Raw genomic sequence first — 23,414 nt, forward strand, 5'->3', positions numbered from 1 at the left:
TTCTGCATTATTAACAGCATCCTTCTCCACCCACCCCACGCGTGTTCCTTGTCCCTTGAGTGCTTTTCCTTCCCTCCCCACTTAAAACATGGTTACAAAGCACGGATCCACATGGATCCTCAGGATTTTTGCACTGGGTCACCCCAAATTCACCATCAGATCACATAGCATGTCTATGGCTACAGCTTGCACCCAAAAAATCACGCACCCACTGTTGCCTGGGGCCGCAATGGTGCAAAAACGTGGTTACAAAGCACGGATCCACATGGATCCTCAGGATTTTTGCATTAGGCTACCCCAAACTCACCGTCAGATCACATGTCTGTGGCCACAGCATGAACCACAAAAATCATACATCCACTGTTTCGTTTAGAATTTTTTTTCTTGTTTTCCTCCTCTAAAAACTATGTGCGTGTTATGGTTGGGAGCATGTTATAGAGCGAAAAATACATATATAGTATGCTTCAACGCTTCAGTCTGCTTCAGTCTTATAAATTTGGAATTTATTTGCTAATCTTCAGTTCTCTGGCTTTGGCATGTGTGTGCTTTTATCATTTCCAGCCATGTAGCTATACAGAATACACTCTAAACACAAGAGAGTTACTTATTCTGTAAATATCCATCACAAGACACTATTTCTGTTTGCCTCTCTCAGGCCGAGTCCTAGATATAGAAAAGGACTAATTTAGGGAAAATGAGCTCTTGGGTTCTCACCTTAACCACACACTTAGCCATTAATCTCCATATTTACAATGTTACTTATAGCTGACAAGCTCAAAATAACTTACTGTATAGTGAGCTTAAAACCTAGTTCCAATAACAGGCAAATTTAAATTTTGATGCATTTAAAATGAACTGTTGTTTACATTTCAGAACCAGCTCCCCCAGGAGCTTCTGTCTATAAATGTATACATTGAGTCTCATTTGATTAATATGAAGCAGATCTTTATTTTTTCTTTTTAGCACAATATTTAGAGCTGTGACCCATCTGGTATACTGGACCTCTGGCTGAACATACTGAACATACGTAGCAGAGTTATTTTTTCACAGACAGGCTAATATTTGGTTTGAGTCCCCAGAGTTGATAGAACTTCTTTTTCTCATTTTGATTCAAAAACAGTTGCTAATTTCATACAGAATTATCCATACAGCCTATTTTAAAGCATCAGCAAAAAAATACACTATAATATCAATGTGGTCACACAAGAACACATGCAATTCATAAAAATACCGTAAACTTAGTACCAAACCTTTAAGGGCTCAAACCCCTTTCTCATATCATAGCTGCTGCTTCTCCTCCTCCTCCTCCTTTTATTATCATCATCATTATCATCATCATTTAGTTACCATACCTGCCCTTGACTGTAAAGTCCCAGGGCAGATTATACAATGATATATGGGGGGTGCTAACAATAGCTTGACTATTAAAGGCCAAGGAGAAGTACATTATCCATGATTGCCTAAAGCAGATTCCTATTGACACACCACTATAGGGAAGGAGTTCTACAATTTGGGGGGCATTGTGAAAAAAGCTCTCCCACGGGTCATCACTTCCCACCCCTCCAAGGGAGATGACATAATATATATTCTTTGTTCTTGCATCTTGAATAGGAGAGAAGATCACACCTCCTATTTGCAATTCCTTTAACAATAGCCTGGGTTTGGGGGTTGTGGTGCGGGTAACAGGAAATGTCCTCCCTTCTGATCAGCAGGAGACCCACAGTCAAACCATGCATGATTTAAACTCACAAAGTGGTCATTTATGGCTGACTGTATACAGACTTAATGTCACTTCCTTTATTGAGTGCCTCCTGTGCATATTACTTTTTGTAATGCATGAAGCAGCACTTTTAGTCATCTATCCAGTCCTGATAAGCTGTCACCAAACAGCTTGTCTATGTAGGAGGCCTCCCTGAGGTCGCTCCTGCCAGGGCTAAGCCAGCAACAAGGGGTGGGGGTGTATGTGTGAAGATTTTAGCATATGTTACTCTGAGCATACTGGCTATCTTGATTGCTGGCTTTTAATTTGCTACCCACGCAGTGAACAAAATTGCACACATATATATGCAGGATAGTCTCAACCGTATCTAGAGATGTGTATAGATACAACTGTCTCCAAGAATATGTTTGGGAGAGTTTGAAAGATAAAGCTTTCTCCTTTGCAAGTGAGTGAGGAAAGGTAGTTCTGGTAAATAAGCTGGGTAAATGGCTACTGCTCATTGATGTGCATAAAAGGAATTCTCATCTGTCAGCAGCCACCAGGCATAAAGACTAGAAAGCTAGATAGTACACAAATAATATTCCAGGGTCATGAATGCTCTATATTTATAGACTACAAGATTGGAAAAATGTCTGATACGTGTCTGGCAATACACTTTACATTCTTTAAGTTGAAGATCCTTAGCCCCTTATGTGTCTGACTTCCTAATGCGGTTCTTGGAAACAACAAATTTCTCAAACTTTTTGTTCTCTCCTGTAATGGCTTGCTTATAAACAAATAGGAAGGATGCAGCAGGGGTGTATGGAGGTATCAAAAATAAATTCTCACAAATGCTATTAAAACTGCTTCAACACTTTGTAACAATGTATGCACGTGATTGGGAGCTCAGCAGTGCAACTATTGGAGACTTTTTCCTGCTAGCTATGAAACAGGTTACACTCCTGTCCCTTGGCCTTGGATCGTTGGCATTTGCCTTTCTTGTCTAAGGTACATGCGATGGGGAATGTTTCAGATACTTCTAAACAGTGAACACGAAAGTGACAGTTCAGACTATGAACTCAGCTATACAGCTGCAAATAAAGCGTTTTAAATGTCCCTTTACCTTTACCTTTAAATGTGTTCTAAAGTGCAATATACAAGCGTGACACTAGATGGCGAAAGTGAGCTATGCCAAATTCAATGTATTTTTCTATTTTTCTAAAAAAAAAAAAAGCATTTTCACAGTGATTTTTTAAAATATATTTCTAGATGCCACTTATATATAGTTTGAAGGAGAGAAATGACTGTCAGGCAGCATTATTCAGTTCCAGGTAGTTAATTACTGGTGATTTGATTTAACTGATAAATGCCCCAGGGTCATTGATATAGCTGCAAGTTGGGGGGAAATGCTATTTATGTGTCCAGTGTGCACTTGAAGTGTTGAGTGAACAGATGGAAATATGCCGGTCCTTTTGTGTAGTGGAGTGTAGCAGTAGATAGCATGCAGTAACTTGCTGAGAGACAAGTAACCAAAGTTCTGTGAGTGGACTCAAGAGCACACCATCGCATCTGTATTATTGTAGTGTTAGTTCTCAGTTTCAGCACCTTGAGTGAGGCATCCTTGAGTTTCTTATTTTAATCTAGCCTTGCAGTTACCGTAATTCTGTAAAGTTGCTCAGGTCTTCTTCCCCAACTTGTAAAAGTATTGTGATAATTACACTAACTAATGCTCTGAGCCCTATAAAACTAAGAGAATTGGGGTGGGTGGGTGATGGCCCGATTAGAAAGAATGCTATTATAAGGAAGCACTGTGCATCTCTTTCCCCCGGACTGGACACCTGTATGGCTATCCTAGCTGTATCTGCTGGCTTTCAAGGGATGGGAGAATCAAGAGACTCTTCCTTAGGCAATCAAAGATGGCTAATGGCTAATGAGGATAGAGAACTAAATGCACTCCCTTTATTTGCTTGTTTGGGAATAATTGCTAATTTCATTTATTTCCACAATAACCATTCGCTGTTTCCCCTCCCCCTGTAGTTCATGAGTTCTGAGAACATTATGAAAATAACATTGATTTCATTTTGGAAACAAAGAACAGTATCTCTTTTCACCACATATTGTGGGAGGAGAGGACATATTTCAGCATACCAAAGTTTGCGTGGCCTTCTGCATGTTGTTTTTGAATGTGCATTTACGATGGTTGGTCGGATCTATTTAAAATCTTATTTAAAAGTTAGTGGGTTTTAGCAGTTTTATTTAAGGTTTTATGCTGATAATGAATAGTATGTATTTTAAGCATGGTTTTTAGCTCTATCCTTGTAAACATGTTTTCTAGAAACTAAACTGGGTGTACTTAAAATAGTTGTCCTGTTAAATATGAGTTACTAGAGGTTATATGAGTGGCAAGTCACTTGTGACAAAGGATTCCATGCAGTCTTATTAAAAGGCAATGAGGCCGAGTTCCTGGTATCAGCTGGGTTGTAGAAAATAAATCTCACATTTAGCATTAAGTAATTACAATACTGCTTTCAAAACAACTGATGTTCCCAGAATACCTACAGCAGCATTAAACTGGGCTGATGTTTCTTTTTTGGGGGTGTACTTAAGTGTATCTTTGAATTTGTATGTTTAGCAGTACAATGAGATCTCAGTTAATAAGCAAGACTTTAGATGGACAAACTGATAGATTGAACAGAATGAAACAACTTCTGTGCCAAGGTCCAACAGAAAAAAAGAGTCCTAAAATAAACAGGGAAGCTAAATAGATGAATAGTTCATAGTACAAAAGTTCTTCAAATTAAGGAAAACACGTTTGTTTTTATTTAACAAGTGGAGGTAGCCCTGTACATGAAAACATTTGTTTGTGCCTTATATCTTATAGAGCAGGAAAGCAAATGTTCCTTTTCAGCTTATGAAATGGCAGTCAGTTTTTTACAGTACACAATCAGAGAAGTTGCTTGAGGAGGCTGGCCTTTCTGAGGTGTTGAGAAGCTGAGCCTCATACCTGTTTATCTGATCTCTGATTGGGTAAAAACTGTTGCTAGGCTCACTTCTTTGTTCCTGGGCAAAATTAGAAAGGGGAGTGTGGCATGTTTCAACTGCTTTCTCCTGCTTTGCTCAGTTCTGCCTGCTTCATTTCTTCTCTTTTGTTCTTTTCCAGAGGTATGATAGATTAGAAATTTACACAACTTTTCTGAGTTTCAGTAGGTTAGTCCTAATGAACATATAGAGGCAAAGAAATCTAGTATTGTTATGTTTTCAAGAAATTAAAACTTAGAATCTTAATGAAGAAAATTAGATTTATTTAATCTGAATTATAAAAAGTCACACTGGCAGCAATTAAGGAATAGTTTCTGGCCCCTGGACAATCATCTCTAGGTGGTTGCAGAACATAGAATATATAAAAGGGGCAAATTGGTTAAAACTATAAAACCAGAAAGCCTGCTGGAAGAAAAAAGTATTCAATAAGTGTCAGATGTTTCACATGCAGTTACATAAAATTGGGCGTACAATACTGAATGCACAGCTCCTGAGGCAAGCATCCGAGCCATGGGCGAGGGGGGGCACACAGAGACTCCCCCAAAGACCTCAGTGGTCAGGCAGAGATATAAGGGATTAAGTGGTCCTTAAGATATCCTGTAGCAAAGTTGTTAAGGGTCTTGCGAATTACTATGAAACTGGTCCAGTAGCATATAGACAGACAGTGTAAACTTTTGAGCATCAGAGTTACATGCTTAGTCTAGACCCGCAGCACTCTCAATGCAGTATTTTGCACTAGCTAGAGTCTCAAGACCAGGGCTAAGGGTAGCTCCACATTGCAGTAGTCAAGCCTTGAGGTTACCAGTACATGAATCACCATAGTCAGACAATCTCAATCCAAGAACGTCTGTAGTTCAAGCAGCTGAATAGATGTGTCGGCATAAAAAGTTCTTTAATAACTATTTGAAAGTTAGCAAGGATGCCTGTGCAATCTCTCATGGAAGAGTATTCCATAGCATGGAAATGGTGATTCTAAGGCTGGATCTAGACACATCAAAGAAGCGTTTCAGGAAAACGCGTTGTAAACTTTGTATGCGAAACTGCGTTGGCGAAAAGGGAACTCCACAACCCCATCTGGTGTCAGTGTTATAATGCATAAAAAGGTAAAGGTACCCCTGCCCGTATGGGCCAGTCTTGACAGACTCTAGGGTTGTGTGCCCATCTCACTCAAGAGGCCGGGGGCCAGCGCTGTCCGGAGACAATTTCCGGGTCACGTGGCCAGTGTGACAAAGCTGCATCTGGCAAGCCAGAGCCGCACACGGAAACGCCGTTTACCTTCCCGCCAGTAAGCGGTCCCTATTTATCTACTTGCACCCGGGGGTGCTTTCGAACTGCTAGGTTGGCAGGTGCTGGGACCGAACAACGGGAGCGCACCCCGCCGCGGGGATTCGAACCACCAACCTTTCGATCGGCAAGCCCTAGGCGCTGAGGCTTTTACCCACAGCGCCACCCGCGTCCCGTTATAATGCATATACAATGCATATAAAACACTTTTTCTTTACTGATCTAGATGAGTTCTAAATGGTTGATAATGTTCTAGTGCTGGTTGACACTTTAACACAAATAATATCTATGGAAGTCTTGCTACTATTCAGTGCATTTGTACTGTGTCATTTACAAGACCAAACTTGAAATTGTTCAGTAAATAAGCCTTCAGAAGGGGATTCCATACTAGAATCATATAACTACAAATGAAACACTGAAATGTTATGTGTTGTTGTTCTTTACTGCAAACACCACTGCTGTATTGTGGATTTATATTTTGATAGTTCGTTATTAGGAGGGAGTTGAAGATTTTCTGCGTGAAAGTTTTCTTTGTTTATACAGGCTGTCCTAGGGTATTTGGGAAGTGGGTTCCATTATACTTTCCTTATCTTTTTTTCTTGTTTATCTCTTACTAGTACAGTGTAAATAATGATATTTAGATGGGGGGAAGGGTTCCTGGATATGCAAGGACTTGATATTTACCTGTTTGAGTTGAAAGAAACTTATTCTAAATGAAGTTGTGGGTTTAAACCAAGTGTGGGGAACTTTTGGCCTTCCAGATGTTGCTGAACAACAACTCCCATCAGCCCTGGCAAACGCAGCCAATGGACAGAGATAATGGGAGTTCTAGTTCAGCAATGTCTTGGAGGTCCAACAGTACCCCATATCTGATGTAAGCAGGGAGCTGTTTTGTAATGCTGAAATGACAATACAGCTTCTCTTTTTGCCTATGTGCACAATCAGATCAGGAAGCTGTAGTGGGAAATGCGGAAGAAAAACCGAGGAGGAGTAGGTTTGTCTTTAGGCAGCCAACCCTTCCTGTGAGTCCTTGCAGGAGCACTCCTGCCTTCAAGGGTGGCCCAGCTGGGGCTTGATTGCCCTGAGTAGGAGCCCTAACTGCCACAGGTGGTGGCCATGGAGATATCCAGCAGCACCTGGTTGAGGCAGGTATAAATAGTGCAGGGCAATGGGGTGAGGAGGGAGAGGATGATGGACCAAACATTGCTGAGGCTTCCCATGGTTGGATCTGGTGTTATATGTGAGTGAAGGTCTGGTGGGGGAATTGTTACTTTGGAAATTGTTCCTTTGGGGTTACTTCTTGGTGGTAGAGTGTTTTGTGTTACTGTGTAAGAAGGTTTACGGAGGTTTATTATTGAAGGTTTAAGGAGGTTTACTGTTTGAGGGGTTTTGTTTTTGTTGCTCGTTAAGGCGTTTTTCCTGTTCTGTTCAAATAAAAATATATTTCCCCTCATATATTGACTACCAAAGATCCTTTAAAGAACCTGTAGAATTAATTGGCAAAACAAAAGCCAATACTCATGGCAGGATAGATGCCTTCCCCACCTATTTCTAAGATTCTTTATCACTAAACTGTGTTAGAGTAATATGTGAAGCAGTGTCCAACTCCCCTTAGCATCATTATATTTTTGTTGTTCAAGCAACAGTAGTTTGACTTCCTTTAATTACTGATTTATTTTGGTGTGTCAAATATGCATATCAACAATAAAGAAGATATAGGCAACCCCCCTTTTTTTAAATCCACACGTCTTGAGACAATTTTTTGAGAGACAAGTAAAATAAAGAGCCCATTATCCTGTCACAGTTGAGAGCAATAACACTTTTTTTTTTTTGCAAGTTCAGCAGTTTTCCTCCCTGAAGGGAGATATGTATTGTAAACACTGTGAACCAACTGTACACAAATCCCCACACGGAGTTAATGTGCTTTGTACAGAGCAAGTGAATACATGTTGAGTCAACTGAAAGCTTTGGCTTCTGCAACTTTATTTTTCTGTTTCCTTTCAGTTCTTGAAAAATAGTGCAAATTGACACGCGCTCACTCAGTCACAAGGACTGACAGAACATCTTTTTAACCTTAGTGAGGAGCTTTGGAGCTCCTGTTTGTAGGAATTTGAACATGAAGATGATGGAAGTTTGTGGAAATATGCAGACCAGTTGTTCCCAGCAACAACTAGCATGTTGCATCATTTTCTGGCGTGACACTCTATGGAGGCGCAGATTACAGCTATAACAAAGGCGGCATTTTTTCATCTCCGCCAAGCTAAGCAGTTGGCTCCTTATCTCTCTCGCCCTGACCTAGTCACTGTGATCCACGCGACGGTCACCTCCAGACTGGATTATTGTAACTCGCTCTACGTGGGGCTGCCCTTGAGACTGACCCAGAAACTCCAGCGGGTGCAGAATGCCGCGGCGAGACTCCTTATGGGGTCTTCGCTGCGAGATCATATCCATCCGGTGCTATACCAGCTGCACTGGCTCCCGGTGGAGTACAGGATCAGGTTTAAGGTGCTGGTTTTAACCTTTAAAGCCCTATACGGCCTAGGACCCTCGTACCTACGGGACCGCCTCTCCTGGTATGTCCCACAGAGAAATTTACGGTCTGCAAATAAAAACATCTTGAAGATCCCAGGCCACAGAGAAGTTAGGCTGGCCTCAACTAGAGCCAGGGCCTTCTCGGCCGCGGCTCCAATCTGGTGGAACGCTCTGTCACAAGAGACTAGGGCCCTGCAGGACCTGACATCCTTCCGCAGGGCCTGCAAGACAGAGCTGTTCCACCAGGCCTTTGGTCAGGGCGCAGCCTGACCCCCTCCTCTGGCAATCGGCATTCTGCACAGAATTTTGCTTGATGGTTGCCATTAATTTGATTTTAATTTGATTTAATTAATTTTATAATGAATGTATTTTGATTGTTGTTAGCCGCCCTGAGCCTAGCTTCGGCTGGGGAGGGCGGGATATAAATAATTATTTTTTAATTATTATTATTATTATAATTATTATTATTATTATTAGCAAGGAAAGCTGTGTCTGGAATGTGGGCAAAGGACTGGGGAACTTTGAAATCAGGGCAGATGGGAGAGGACAATGCTGATGCCCAGCAAATCGCCTGAAGAAGCTAGCATAGCCTAAAGTGAACTGCATCTGTTGAACAGAGCCCTTTTCGTTTTGCAAGCCTTTCCTCACCTGGGAAGGGTCCAGTTTTTAAGAAGACTTGGTTCCCCTTCCCTGTTGTTGTTGTTGTTGTTGTTGTGGTGGTGGTGGTGGCTGCTATTGCCCTCCACCCAGCAGTATCCCTAAGCGCCTATTCCGTGGCAGGGAGGCATGCCAGACAGAGCCAGGCTTCGTAAGCGCTGCCAAGAGCGCTTTCTAAGATCATATGCGAACTTGATTTGGAGAGTGGGAGGGGAGAGGAGAGGGCTGATAGCTGGCTCCAGGGCCTGTCGCTGCCTGCAGCTGGGATATTGTGCCTCTCCTTGTCAGCGCTAAAGAAAAACGCGGCGGCTTCTTTATTATTATTATTATTTTTCTGCTTAAAGAGGGGGGTTGAGAAGGGAGGTCTTGGGAGAGCAGGTGAGGGTCGGGGTAGCCGTCAGGAGCTCGCGGCCCGAGTTAGGGGGACGGGGCATAAATCCACGTGCCGCTCTCCCTGGAGACCCTCGGCCCTTCGTTTTGCCTGCCTGCGAGTCCCTCCGCTTCCCGGTCATTGGGCAGCCGCTGAAGGGGGCGGGCTCTGCTGGGCTTGTTGTTTGTGCTGGGCCTGCCCGCCCACAGGCTGGCTTTTAAGCCTCGGCCTGCCGCCCTTGCTGAGGCGAGGAGGCGGTCGCGCGCTCTGAGCAGCAGCAGCAGCGGCACCAGCAGCTCCTCCTCCCCGTGACCCGAGCTAGTAGGCATGCAGCTGGCCAGCACAGCCAACCGGACCTCGGGCTTCTGCTGCAACCACTGCGGAAGCCAGCAGTGCCGCAAGGTAAAAAAAAAGAGAGAAAAGGGGGGGGGCTTGAACCAGCGGGGTGCATCGGGAGGAGGGGACTCGCTTCGGGCTTGGAGGTGCTTCAGTCTGCTTGTTGTGGAGTAGAGTCGGCTCGCGCGCCGCTTGTTCGGCTGTCAGTCAACGGGAGTGAAAGCGAGCGAGCCTGAGGTAGATTCAGCTGTTTACGGAAAGGCTCCCAGCTTCAGGTGTTCGTGCTGGCTTCGTCGGCGTCGCTTGGCATTTCGCCACCCCCCACTTGCTTGCTCTTAGGCTGGGTTGCAGAAAAAGCATGTAGGGGAAGAATAGCACCTTTTGGGGGGTGGGGGGCAGATGCTGGAAGCGTTGCAGCGTTGTGAGGATCTGCTTCTGAATCCCCTGGTTTGCCGTATTGGCGTGTTCTTGAAGCCTCATTTGGTCCTCCTGCGAAGAACCTAACAAAGGATGACTAGCTTGTAAAAGATCCTCTTCTGTGGTTTCAACAGACCTGGGAAAGCAATTCTACATAGGGTCAAGGGCAATTATTTAAGTGTCATTGTTGTTTTTAAAAGTTGTTGGGTGTGCTTCGAAACTGGGTATTGCAGCCCGTTTTAATGCTTAAATGTCGGTATTGTTTTGTTTGTATTGTTTATTCATGGGTGGCAATATTTCTCCCTTGAAAGCCTCCTGCAGCTGTATTTTGGAAGGGCTCAGGTGTTTGGAGGACAAAGCTGATTTTTGCTACGTGCATGTTCTAGAGTAGCACACAAAAGATTGTGATAATAGCTATGGGGTAGCCAACGTGGTGCTCCCCAGTTGATTCTGGATTAAAACTTTCATTATCCCTGATCAATGGTCATGATGCTTGAGACTGATAGAAGCTGAAGTCCAATAACAAGGTGGAGGGCACAGCACAGTCTACCCCTGCACTTACTTTTCAAGTCCTAAACACAAACTTAATCAACAAATGAAAAACCACTGTAATAGTCTGCAGTCTTTTCAAAACCACATTCTAGTATAAAGTGTACTGCTCAAGTTCCCTTCTGTGGTTAGAATTTTTGGAGAATGTGGGGAAAACTTAGTAAAAGTGTTGATGGGGAAATTAAATGTGGAACTTCACATCGAACCACAATATCAGTTTATGAATAACAGTAACTAATGCTAGAATTTTCCAGTCTCCTGCGTTCTTACATATCAGAAATATAACTTTGGAGACATCACAATGATCTTAGTAGTACTTCTCTTAACTAAAAGTAATTATTTATGCATGCATGACTGTAGTTAAGAACGTAAAAACATGAAAACGGGAGTTGAAATATTAGCAGTAAATTACAGTACAATTTTGACAGCATATTGATAAGCAATTAAACCTACTTGATTTATGTCTGAACTTAGTTGGAATGTTTAACATTTATATACAGGCACTACAATATTTTCTCAGTTTCTAAAAAGTCCTCTGAAGGCATCAAGTGCCAAAATTGTAAATAACTGGCAAATAATTTAAACATCTGAAAGTGATGTAAGTTGTCAGTCATGAATCATAATGTTATTCAGAGACTAGGCTACAGTGGGAACAGTGTGTGTGGATAACATCTCTGACTAAGCAAAGAGAAGCTCGTTGACTGTCTACCTTACTTCCCTGTAAGTAGTGAGAGGCATGCCGTTTTTATGCACAAGAGGGACAAAAAAATAGTATGCCTCTGAGTCTAGATAGCTCTCTTGGAGACAGTACCATTATTGTCTCAAGCTGAAATGAAAACATGAATTTTCAGTGTGTATCAGTTTGTGTAAAGATGTCAAATACTTTAATGCAATGACTGCAATGCAATGCCTCTCACTGCATGGAAGTATAACTGGTAGCTGACATTAACGGTGTCATGATCAGTGAGTTACTGTCTTCAAGTGACATTTGAGCAAGGCATGGAAGTTTTAACTTGCTCTCACGTAACTAAAGAGGTACAATACTGTGGTTTTATAAAACACACATTATTTCTGTACTGAAAAGTGAGAACAAGAGAATTGGAAATATCTACCCATGGTTGGAACCATGGGCGGCTCCAACACCAAACTAGTTCAGTTTCAGTTTAACATAAGAAGCGCCTGCTAGATCAGGCCCATCTAGTTCAGCATCATGTTCTCACAGCAGCCAACCAGATGCCTGTGGGAGGCAGGACCTTAGGACCAAAGTGCATGTGCCTCCTGTGGTTTCCAGCAACTGGTATTCGGAAACATACTGCATCTGACCATGTGGGCAGAGTGTAGCCATCATGGCTAGTAGTCATTGACAGCTCTTTCCTGAAGGAATTGTTTAATCCTCTTCTAAAGCTATTGAAGTTGATGGCCATTGCTTCCTCCTGTGGGAGCAAATTCCATAGTTTATGCATTGCGTGAAGAAGTACTTTTATCTATACTGAATACTGAAGCATTCAGCTTCACTGGATGTCCACAACGTCTAGCATTATGAGAAATTGCTAAAGCAGTTAACATAGTGCTGGCTCCTTTGGGAAGAAGGATGGAGTAAACATGTTTTTGTGTGTGTGTGTCTGGAAGAACTTCGTGACAGTAAGAGCTGTTTGATTGAGAGTGGAATGGATTCCCTCAGAAGGTTGTGGACTCTCCTTCCTTGGAGGTTTCTGAGCAGAGGTTGGATGGCCACCTGTCAGGGATTTTTAAGCAATGATTCCTGAATTGCATGGGGTTACACTAGATGCCCCTTGGGAGTGCCTTCCAATGCTACGCTTCTCTGATTCTAAGCCAGTAAGCAATATAATAATCAAATATAGTGTAAAGGAATCTCGGAAATACAAAAGAAATCAAATCTACATACCAAATAGAACTTAACTGTGTCTCAAAAAACTATGTAGTCTAAAAATACAATACAAAATATTAAGTCAGGTACAAATATTTTTAAACAGCATTACCCTGAGCTGTAAAAAATGATGCCTAACTGCTCATCAGACCAACTGCTACAAACAGCAAAAAGAGCAAGGAAGCAGGGGAAGAGAAAGAAAATGGGGGAGGGCAGGAGAACAAAAGAAAATGCAAGATGAGGGGAGTTTAATCATCACCATCATCAATTTGGATGCAGCTGGTTTCAGTCTTCCCCTTCTGATGTTAGCCCAAGGATAGTGCCTCTCCCTGTTCCCAAACTGCTCAGCATCTCCCAGAAGCAGGGGTTGAGCAGCACTCTTTGAATAAGTCTGTGGGCCTGGTGTTTCAGATAGGCCACAGCAGGTTTCAGTTTTCCCCCCTTTTGACTATGTAGTCGCACCACACAATGATTGGCCCTGATATAGGTATGCAGATGGCTTTTTCTAATCACATTAATTGTAAAGGTATATGGCAAGTCCACTCACTAATTTTGTAATGTATGCTGTGGCCCCTGCCAAAGGTTCTTGCCAAATATTTTCCCACTGTCTGCTGACTTGTAGGATTCTAGTTGTGCACTGGAGTCTGTTGATTCTTTTAGTGAAAGTATTGTGGTAGATGTGTTTCAGATTGGCATGAAATTTCAGTCTGAGAAATCATTGCTTGTTTGTCATTTTTAAACAGTGAACTTAAGAACACAGTTGCATATACTTTTGTGGTTGATGCATGTAACTCCCACACTCATGCAAAAACCTTCGATAAGATTACAGCTGTGTCGCTTCCTGAAAGATACTGACAGATTTCATATTCTGGTTTGCGGATGTGCAGAGAGGTACTTCAAAAGCCTTTAGTATCACTGACATTAGTCAACTGGCAGCTGTGAGCTGAACTCCTTGTTCTGGACACTTTGCCAAGTGCTTTATGCAAAACTAGGTTTGCAGTGAACCAGGTCTCATTGTTTTTAATGGCATCAGTATAGTATACTGTAAACAAGTGTGGCTTGTTATGAAGCACAGATAGAAAATTTCCACAGACAGCACTTCTGCAACAAGGACAGTTCTGTTGGTTTCAGTGTTGAATTCTTTCTTTCCCCTGAAACCACAGCTGAAATGTTTATAGCTAAAAGTTCAGATAGTGCAATTTTCTTTTCTAGGAACTTGGAATTAGGATCCCTAGACCACTGGGACAAGGACCAAGCAGATTCATCCCAGAGATGGAGGTGCGTGGTGATTTACGTTTTGCAAGTACACAGAGAACTTGTTACATTTTTTGGTGGTGGTGAATCTAGTATTGGCTGAGGAACAGCTGCAAAGTATTATTCACATGTCCACAGTAAATCATCAGGAGTTTGGCAAGAATTCTGCTGAATTAGAAAACAGTAATGTCCATGTGGAATTTTGATATTTAATGGCACACTCATACTAGCTTGTCTTAATAAACCCAATGTTGTTTGGATACTAGGTAAGGATTAGCTTGCCCTTTAATTGTAGTGGACATGTATGTTTGTTTAAATCTAATTAACCAGCATGTTTTTAGTGCATAGTGTGAGTGTATGAGAGAAGGTGAACAAGTGATGTTCCTGGGCTACTTCACACGCTGGCTGATATAAAACTTGGGTGGTAAAAAGAGGCTTTATCAATGTGGCTTTGGTTAACATTACGCCAAGCTTAGTAGTCATAAACATGTTTCCCACAACAGCTAACTATTTAAATAACTCAGCATTTTGGGGTACTACTGTTGCCTCTTTATAGGCTAGCATACTGCCCTTCAATAAATATATATTCCCTGTCCACTTATCTCTGTTAAAAATTGATATAAAGCTTGAGGTTACAGGGAACCAGGCAGAGGGCTTTCTCAGTAGTGGTGCCCACCCTGTGAAACACCCTCCCATCAGATGTCAAGGAAATAAACAGCTATCAGACATCTGAAGGCAGCCCCATATCAGGAAATTTTTAATGTCTAATGATTTACAATTTTTTATATATGGTGTAAGCTGCCCAGAGTGGTTTAGGAAAGCCAGCCAGATGGGTGGGGTATAAATAATAAACATATTATTACATGTTATTGATCCAGCACACAATTTGCTATACTTGGGGATTCACTAAAGTCCTTCAGTTATGAGAAGCATCTCATTTGGTATATTAAGATTTAACAACTAATTTGGAGCTAGTAAATATTAACAAATATTCATATTGGCTGCTATGTCTTTATTTCTTACAATGTTTTGCCACTATTCTTTTTCTAATTCAAACAGATTATCCAAGTGAGCGCTGAAGATACCCACATGCATGCTTTGTTTGCAGAGTCTTTCACAACTTTAGGGCATTTGGACAACATTGCCCTGGTGATGGTTTTCCACCCACAGTACCTGGAGAGCTTTTTAAAAACTCAGCATTATCTGTTGCAGATGGATGGCCCACTGCCTCTTCACTATCGACACTACATTGGTATCATGGTAAGTTAAACTATGAAACAGAAAGCAATGGCAGTATTTTGTACATCTTTTAAAGTTTCTATATCAGATATGGCTGTACTTAAGAGAAATCTTTGCAATCTCTTTGGCACTAAACTAAAAAACATGTATGCTCACCCATGCATTTTATTCTTGTGTGTATTTTAATAATTTAATTTTTGTTTCTTTAAAATGCTTAAGTGACTGTACAGTCAGAAAATTCTAAATTGAATGAAGGGTGTGTATAAAATATAAATGAAGTTTGTTAATTTTGTGGGAATTCTGTGTTCATACTGTGGCTAACCTGTAGCCCTTTGGTAATATTGAGCTCCAATTCCCATCAGCTCCAGCCAGCATGACCAATGGATGGTAATGATGTGATTTCAAGTCGAACAACATCAGGGGCCCACCGATTAGGCATCTCTTGTGCATGTTTGTTGTGTATATTAGTCAGAAAGTATTGGAACAAATGTGTTTAATTTTTGCAATCTGGAACACTTATTTCTAATATTTCTACTTGTTTCTACTTTATAATTTTTCAGTGGCTAGAATGGCTAGAATAGCAGAGGAATTATTTAAGGTATTCTAGCTGGTAGTGGTCAGCGGAACAGGGTAGCTGCACTCACCTGACCTCCTGTTACCCATTCCACTGCTGCTTACTGAGAGCTAGAGGTGGGAGTGACAAAGGCATGGTGCAAACACACGGATTGGCTCTACAAGTGCATTTGTACCTTGCTGCTGCCTCTCCCCTCCACCTCCTGGTGACCACCAGCAGCAAGGAAGGTGAGGTGAGTGGCCTCATCCTGTCAGCTTCTACTTATTCTGGCAGTTCTGTTTGCCCTGAACAAATCTGATTGCAGCAGTGGGGAAAAGGTTTCACTAATCTAAATCTCCTCTCCAAGCTGCTATTAGTTCTTATTTTTGCTATTAGTTCGTATTTTTCGCCCTATAGGACACACTTTCCCCCCTCCAAAAATGAAGGGGAAATGTGTGTGCGTCCTATGGGGCAAATGCAGGCTTTCGCTGGAGCCTGGAGAGCGAGACGGGTCGGTGCACACTGACCCCTCTCGCTCTCCAGGCTTCAGGAAGCTATTCCCGCCGGGCTCCCAAGGCTTGCGGACAGCAGCCTGCAGCCTGAAACCCGGGGAGCGCGCCCTATAGGACGAAAAATTATTTAAAGTCCCCCCCCCCCAAAGAAAACAAATGACTGAAATGCGCATAATTCAGGGCAAACAATAGGGAGTTTTTTTTGGGGGGGGTAGATTTAGATTAGTGAAATAACGTAGGAGAGGAAAAGGTTTAAACAGCTTCTTTCCGAGCACTTTTACTGCAATCAAATTTTGCCTCATGGCTGCTTTTAAGCAAAATCTAAAATGGCAAGAGACCCAGTCACACATCTTTTAATACTTTGTAGTTGGCTCATTTGTGACCAAATAATTTAAGACTGTCTGTTGAGGTTCTAGTATTATTGCTGCAGCTTTCCAGGAAATCTGTCGAACAAAGAGAATGACAGTTGTGGGAGGAAACATCTAATGATGGCTGTTGTTAAAACAGTGTTCAAGCTGTTTTCTCTAGCCTTCATGTATGAAAGGGATTGGAGGAACTAGACTAAAATAGCAGAAACAAAGTATCTCTGATATATTTAAGTTAAAATTATGGGCTGCAATCTTATATAATTTTACCTGGAACAAAGTGGCCCTTTTGTGCAAGGACGTCTTGTGTAAAAGAATTTGCCCTTCCTCTTATACCCCCTCCCCCCGCATGCCCCCTAAATGTGTTCTGGGGGCGTCCTCCAATCCTCTGGAGCAAATTGGGAGGGGGTTGCAAGGAGATAAGGGGGGAAGAGTTCTGTTGCTTGAGTATTTGTGTGGAAAGAACAATTTCATTGGATGCAACCAGTCAGTGGGACTTGATTCTGAGTACACTGGCTTATAAAGTGAATACATTTGTATATGGTAAAGAAATAAAAGTTGCTGTTGTACTGCTTTTGCCATATACAAAGCACATACAGAAATAAACCACTATGCAAACAAAATACATAAACATTACTACACAGGCAGGTTTTTTGTTGTTGTTTCCCATTCTTGAGCATAGCTATGCTCTGTAATTATCCATATTGATAGGCAAGGAACTTCCCTGCAGGGAATCTCTGAGTTTGATAGTTCTTGTGCTTGTTTTTCCTCCAGGCTGCAGCTAGGCACCAGTGCTCCTACTTGGTTAACGTCCATGTCAATTGCTTTCTTCATGTTGGGGGAGACCCTAAGTGGTTGAATGGTCTAGAGAATGCACCTCAAAAACTGCAGAATTTGGGTGAATTGAATAAAATCTTGGCGCACAGACCATGGCTCATTACCAAAGAACATATTGAAGTGAGTATTTTACTTATTTATTTACTTACTTACTTACTTACTTACATACATACATACATACATATAAATACTATATATGTAAGCTCCCTTAATATTTTTATTTTTTGATTTAGAGCTTTTCAAGCGTCTAGTATTTTAATCCATACCTTTTTAAATATTTGCTACCACGTGCTGTGTCATAAGATGCTAAAACATTCAAATCATCTTAATAGAAACACAAGTGCTAAGTGTCTGTACTGAACAACATTCTTACTTGGAAATTCTATTTACTACTGGGATACCAGCTGGTTTTTTTTGGGGGGGGGCATGGCATAGTATTAGGTACTTGCCAAGTCTTGATATATAGCTCTCAGATGGATGGGCACCATCCTTAAACTATGATTCATGTTGTTCGCATAGAGCACCTGATGCTGAAGGATCATTTAGGGACATGGTAGGTCCAAGTGCTCTTTCTTTTTCCTTTCCTTTCCTCTCCTCTCCTCCTTTTTGAACCCTGAGATTAACTATCTAATGTTGATTTCCATTTGTCAAAACAAAACTGAATTATTTTTAACTAGCTCTCATTATACTAGACAGTATCATTTTAGTGTATCAGTGACTAATTTGTCCCTGAACCACCTGACCTTAGATACTTTAAAAAGTAATTAGAAATTAGTGTTTAGAATTATTTGGTCTCCCTTTGCTTAGCTAGCGTACATTTTTGTTTCAAAATTATCTAAACTACCTTCAACTTTGAAGCAATATCATGTATAAAGTTGCAGCGCTATAAAGTATTCACCTAGTTGAAAATCTTGCTCATGGGTATTCAGTCCCTGCATTTAGTAGGATCTTTCTGATAGAAAAGCATGAGTGTGTGTCATGCTGGAAACATCTGTGGCCTTATTGTATAATCAGATTTGTGAGGTAGCTACAAGCAAAGTTTCTAAGAGAACTTGTAAATCTTTTTTCCTCCTGAAGCAACTTCTGAAGACTGAAGAACATAGCTGGTCCCTGGCAGAACTGATCCATGCTGTAGTTCTCCTTACACATTATCATTCGCTTGCGTCCTTCACGTTTGGCTGTGGAATCAACCCAGAAATTCACTGTGACGGTGGTCACACGTTCAGGCCACCTTCTGTCAGTGGCTACTGCATTTGTGATATTGCAAATGGAAATCATGGTGTGTATGAGACGCAGGGCCCAGCTGCAAATATTGCTGTAAGTATTTCATCTATATTAAGTAAGTTACATACATGAACATTTTTTCTAGCATTTCCACTGGTAGTGAAGTATATGTACATGAAAGTATATGAAAAATCCCAGTAGCACTTTTTTATTCATTGGGGGTGGGGGCACAAATCAGTGACTTTTCAAAGCAGCAAATGTATTTGTACTTGTATGAATGTAGAAACTGTATTTGTATTTTATGAAGCAAACGCATCAGGGAAGCCCAGTTAGACCAAGGTCCCTAAACGTGGATAACGTACAGCAGGCATAGGCAAACTTGGCCCTCCAGATGTTTTGGGACTAAGACTCCCATCACCCCTAGCTAACAGGACCAGTGGTCAGGGATGATGGAGGTTGTAGTCCCAAAACATCTGGAGGGCCGAGTTTGCCTATGCCTGACGTACACACTTGATATCGAAAATACAAGTGTCAATTCAAGAAATTTATTTGCCGTGAAAGGTGTGGAGCTGATCTGAGTTTCCCAAAATTGAACTGAAATTGTTCAACTCCTCACTAATTTAATATGATGGTTTAGTTCAGGGGTCGGCAACCTAAGCCCCATGGGCCACAAGCAGCCGACAGGGGTCATTTAACCAGCCCACGAGTTGCCTGCTCAGCGAGTCCCCATGTGCTGTGCTAAACCAGCACAGTGTGGGGACTCGCTTCCGCGGTACCGAAAATTGTGGGCGTGATCTGGCCCACGGAGGGATCTCCACTGGAGTGAACTGGCCCAAGGCAAAGTAAACCTTGCCAACCCCTGGTTTAGCTGGTCTAGTGACTTTTGCCATTGTCAAAAACAATGTGTCATTGAGAATTATTAAAAGGTTCCTAAGGTGAGAAACAGGCTTACCATGAAGCAGATTCCAACTCCCAAGAATGCACATACACTTTGTATGTATGTGTATTATTATTATTATTATTATTATTATTATTATTATTGACACCACAATAATGTGAAAAGCAGTCCTAATGAATTTCAGTTATAAAAAACATATCACATTTCACAAGTGAGATGTTTAATCAGTAATGTTGCTATCTTTTGCGGGTGGGGGGGGTGAAGTACTAGCAGGAATAGAGCATTTGTTTTAATTATTCCTAACATCTTTTACATCAAACTACAGCCTGAGAACAAGGTGATAGACAGAAATTGGATGTTATGTCACTTATGTTGGATGTTATATCAACTAAATTTTCTTGTAGGTATGTGATGCCAATTTTAAATGTAGCTGTTGTGTTTTTTGTTAATAGCATTTTAAGAATGTGCAACCTTTTTTTTTGAAATAGCCATTTTTTAAGAACTTTAGATCTTTGGACAGCATTTTGCACAAGCTGCAGCTTTTGGACAAAACTTAATAGGATGTACTTCAGCTACTAATGCATCAAACACTGTAGTCAGGTATCCCTGTCCAAAAACAGCTATAACTGTTAATTCTGCATTACATCATTGCATAATAAAGGCAAATAGAATATCCACAAAACTGAGGGCACCATTGAATTTAAGGTAGTAAGCAGGGAGGCATAGAACTGGAACATAGTATAATGCTTATACTTACCTGTGACTGTATACTCTCAGTACAATATCCCAATGCATTAGAATATTGGTGTTTTTTTAAAGATCACTGAGCCTTTCTGTGAAGTAGAAGCACTTATGGAAAAACTGAAGCAACTACAGGAATGCAGAGATGATGTTAAAGCCAGTCAAGAAGAAAAAGCCACTCGTTTTGAGAAGGAAAAGAGAGAAAGCATGTTGGTGTGTTGCTCAGGTGGGAACATAGTTAAAGTCAACATATCTTTAAAAACCATCTTGGCTTGTGGCGCATGTCTTAGTGTTGCCTATCAAGTTAGATAGTAAAATGCTTTTGTCAATTCCAGATCACAGCAAGTTTCCACTGTCATGAACAGATAATGAAACACATTAAAAACACCGATCTCCTTTATAACTCAAAATCTTAATTACAAGTTAATCAGTTCATCTGGGTAGTTGCCCAAGACACAAACCTACGCATGTAGGGAGGTATGTTGCCAAGGGATGTGTGTGTTGTCATGCCCCACCCAGTGTGTCTACTGCTTAATTAAGGTGACCCTTTCCCACTGGCTGTCAGCTAACACTAGCAGCAGAAGAGAGCCCTGGCCTTCCCTACTTGGAACAGCCACCTAGAGTCGTTTATTTCATTCGTTAGGCACCTACAAAAATAGTCCAGGTATATTAAAATGAAAATAGAAACCCAGCAACAAGCAGAACTGCAGTCTGCTTGCACCTAGCACTGTTGAGGTGCACTTTAATTTGGAGCATAATGGGGTGTGGGAGTATGGACTTTGTTTCCATCAACACTGTTGATTGTACCAAGACTACAGCTAATCTTATGTACCTGACCACGCTTGTTACTTCTATGAGTCTGGAGTTTATGGCCTCCCAATGGGGAGTGAGTCTGTATCTGGCTGTATCTGGAGTGTTGCCATACCAACACAGAGAAAGCATTAAATATTTGCAGCTGTTTGCCATTAACATGTATACATGATTAGGTGGAAATACGCAGGCAAAATAGTACTTGAAACTAAAGATGTCCTCCTTTTGCTATACTTTGGTTTTACTCCAATCTTAAATTCTGTTTATATCCTCCTTTCCACTGCCATAAAAACCTAGAAGCAGGATGTTGCTAATTGTTGACATGGTTTTCTGTAGCATTCATTTTTTATTCTATCTTAGAAAGTTTAGTATTGTGTCAGTGCAGTGTCATGTCAAGAGCACATGGATGCAAGGACATATCCAATGAAAAACTAGTGTAGTGGTGGGCTGCATGTGATCCCAAAGTTTGGCTGAAATCCTAAAAATGCTGCCATTCAACTTAAAGCAACAATGTGTTTCAATCCCATCTGACCATACTAATGAGCTTGAAATGTACAGCATGAAATGCTAAGACCAGAAACAAGACTTGTTACTAATTCCTGGCCCTGTATTTTTTTCTGTTCATCAAGTCAGATGTAGAGAAATTATATGCTCACGACTTGCATTAATATGTGGATGTTATTTATTTTATTTATATACTGCCCTTCATGGTTTGCAGCATAAAAATACAAAATAAGTGAATAAACACAAAATACAGAGTTATGGCCTTGAATTTCACATAGCTGAGGGATAGGGAACTGGTGGCCCTCTATATGATATTGACTACAAGTTCCATCAACCCTGACCATCAGTCACACTGGCTGGGGCTGATGGGACTGTAGTCTGAACAACATCTGGAGGGCTACATATTCTCTACTTCTCTACTTCTGTAATATAGGTTCAATGTTGCATTTAAAAAAAGGTTTTGTCTAATAAACTATCAATTTTAATTGATTTATGCGTATATGGTCTAGAAAAGGATTTTCAAACAAGGGATACAATTTTTAAATTGTAGCCATTTGCGTCAGGGCTTTCGGTGTTAAGTTTTGCAATGTTTTGTTACATTTTTAACAGAAGATGAAGAATCTGTGCCAACAAGAGATGTGTCTCGCCACTTTGAGGATACTAGCTATGGCTATAAAGATTTCTCCAGACATGGAATGCAAGTACCTACGTTCCATGTTCAGGTAAGACTTAGGTTGCAAGTAGCAAAACTTGGAAGAGTGCGCTGCATAATTAGTATTTATACACTAAGCTCGTTGTAGGGCTTTGCTATTATCCTAAGAAAATAAGATAGTGTTTCCTTAAGCCATTTCAAATCTATTTGCAAGCTTAGCTTAAAACTCTGTGTGTAATACAATGGCACCTTTCTTGGGAACTTGCACTCACGTACCGAATTTGTTTTTAAGGACTATTCATGGGAAGACCATGGCTATTCATTGGTAAATCGTCTCTATCCAGATGTGGGGCAGTTGATAGATGAGAAGTTTCAGATTGCATACAACCTGACTTACAACACAATGGCCATGCATAAAGATGTGGATACCTCAATGCTCAGGCGGGCAATCTGGAATTATATCCATTGTATGTTTGGAATAAGGTTGGTCCTCTTATGTGTATATGGGCAGCTTTATGGTAACGCTGTGCAATTGTTTGTTATGCTAGACATTGTTGACATTCTGAGTTTAGTATACATAACCTGTAAGGAATACTTTGCAAAACTTACATCAAAAGTTATGTTTTCCCAAGCTGCAGCAGTCATGGATACATTAATTGGATAAGCTGATAAGGAGTTCCAGGTCAGAGCAAATAGCCTAGTGGCTTGGAATGTAATTTGCCTTAATTTGAAATAAAATAAAATGCTAGTATGGAGTAGGGTTTTATACTACTCTCAGGTTCATGGCCTGAAGAAATCACCAAGGAACTGGAATTATTTGTGGGTAGGGGCATGGGAAGCAGTGATCTGCAGGATAGAGAAAGGCAGAAGAAACCTGTAGGACTGTAAGCACCATGTGATAGTGCTGCTTCACACAAAGGAAGTAATCTTCCAGAGCTGTGGGAAGCAGAGAAAAGCACTGGAGAAGGGAAGTTGTTCAACTGGAGAGAAGAGGAGAAAGTATTCAGAAGGCTACTGTCATGGGGCTGTGGTTGGAGATCCACAGAAACACCTA

General features: G+C 41.2%; 1 protein-coding gene across 8 annotated transcripts in view; it reads left to right on the forward strand.

Annotated features, from left to right (window-relative positions):
* SESN1 (sestrin 1) overlaps positions 1-23,414 on the forward strand; it is a 60,702-nt gene that overhangs the window by 21,490 nt on the left and 15,798 nt on the right. For 2 of the 8 annotated variants that reach the window (XM_077926119.1, XM_028723122.2), the window contains exons 2-8: positions 13,984-14,049; positions 15,085-15,285; positions 17,469-17,651; positions 18,609-18,848; positions 20,473-20,620; positions 22,321-22,430; positions 22,653-22,843. In XM_077926119.1, coding sequence (XP_077782245.1) covers positions 13,984-14,049; positions 15,085-15,285; positions 17,469-17,651; positions 18,609-18,848; positions 20,473-20,620; positions 22,321-22,430; positions 22,653-22,843 — 1,139 coding nt within the window. Of the gene's footprint in view, positions 1-9,752; positions 9,984-10,093; positions 10,155-13,983; positions 14,050-15,084; positions 15,286-17,468; positions 17,652-18,608; positions 18,849-20,472; positions 20,621-22,317; positions 22,431-22,652; positions 22,844-23,414 lie in introns of those variants that run through there. The other 6 variants (XM_077926118.1, XM_028723121.2, XM_077926122.1 and 3 more) reach the window with 5 other exon arrangements.

The sequence above is a fragment of the Podarcis muralis genome, chromosome 3 (assembly GCF_964188315.1).
Source record: "Podarcis muralis chromosome 3, rPodMur119.hap1.1, whole genome shotgun sequence".
Lineage (NCBI taxonomy): Eukaryota > Metazoa > Chordata > Lepidosauria > Squamata > Lacertidae > Podarcis > Podarcis muralis.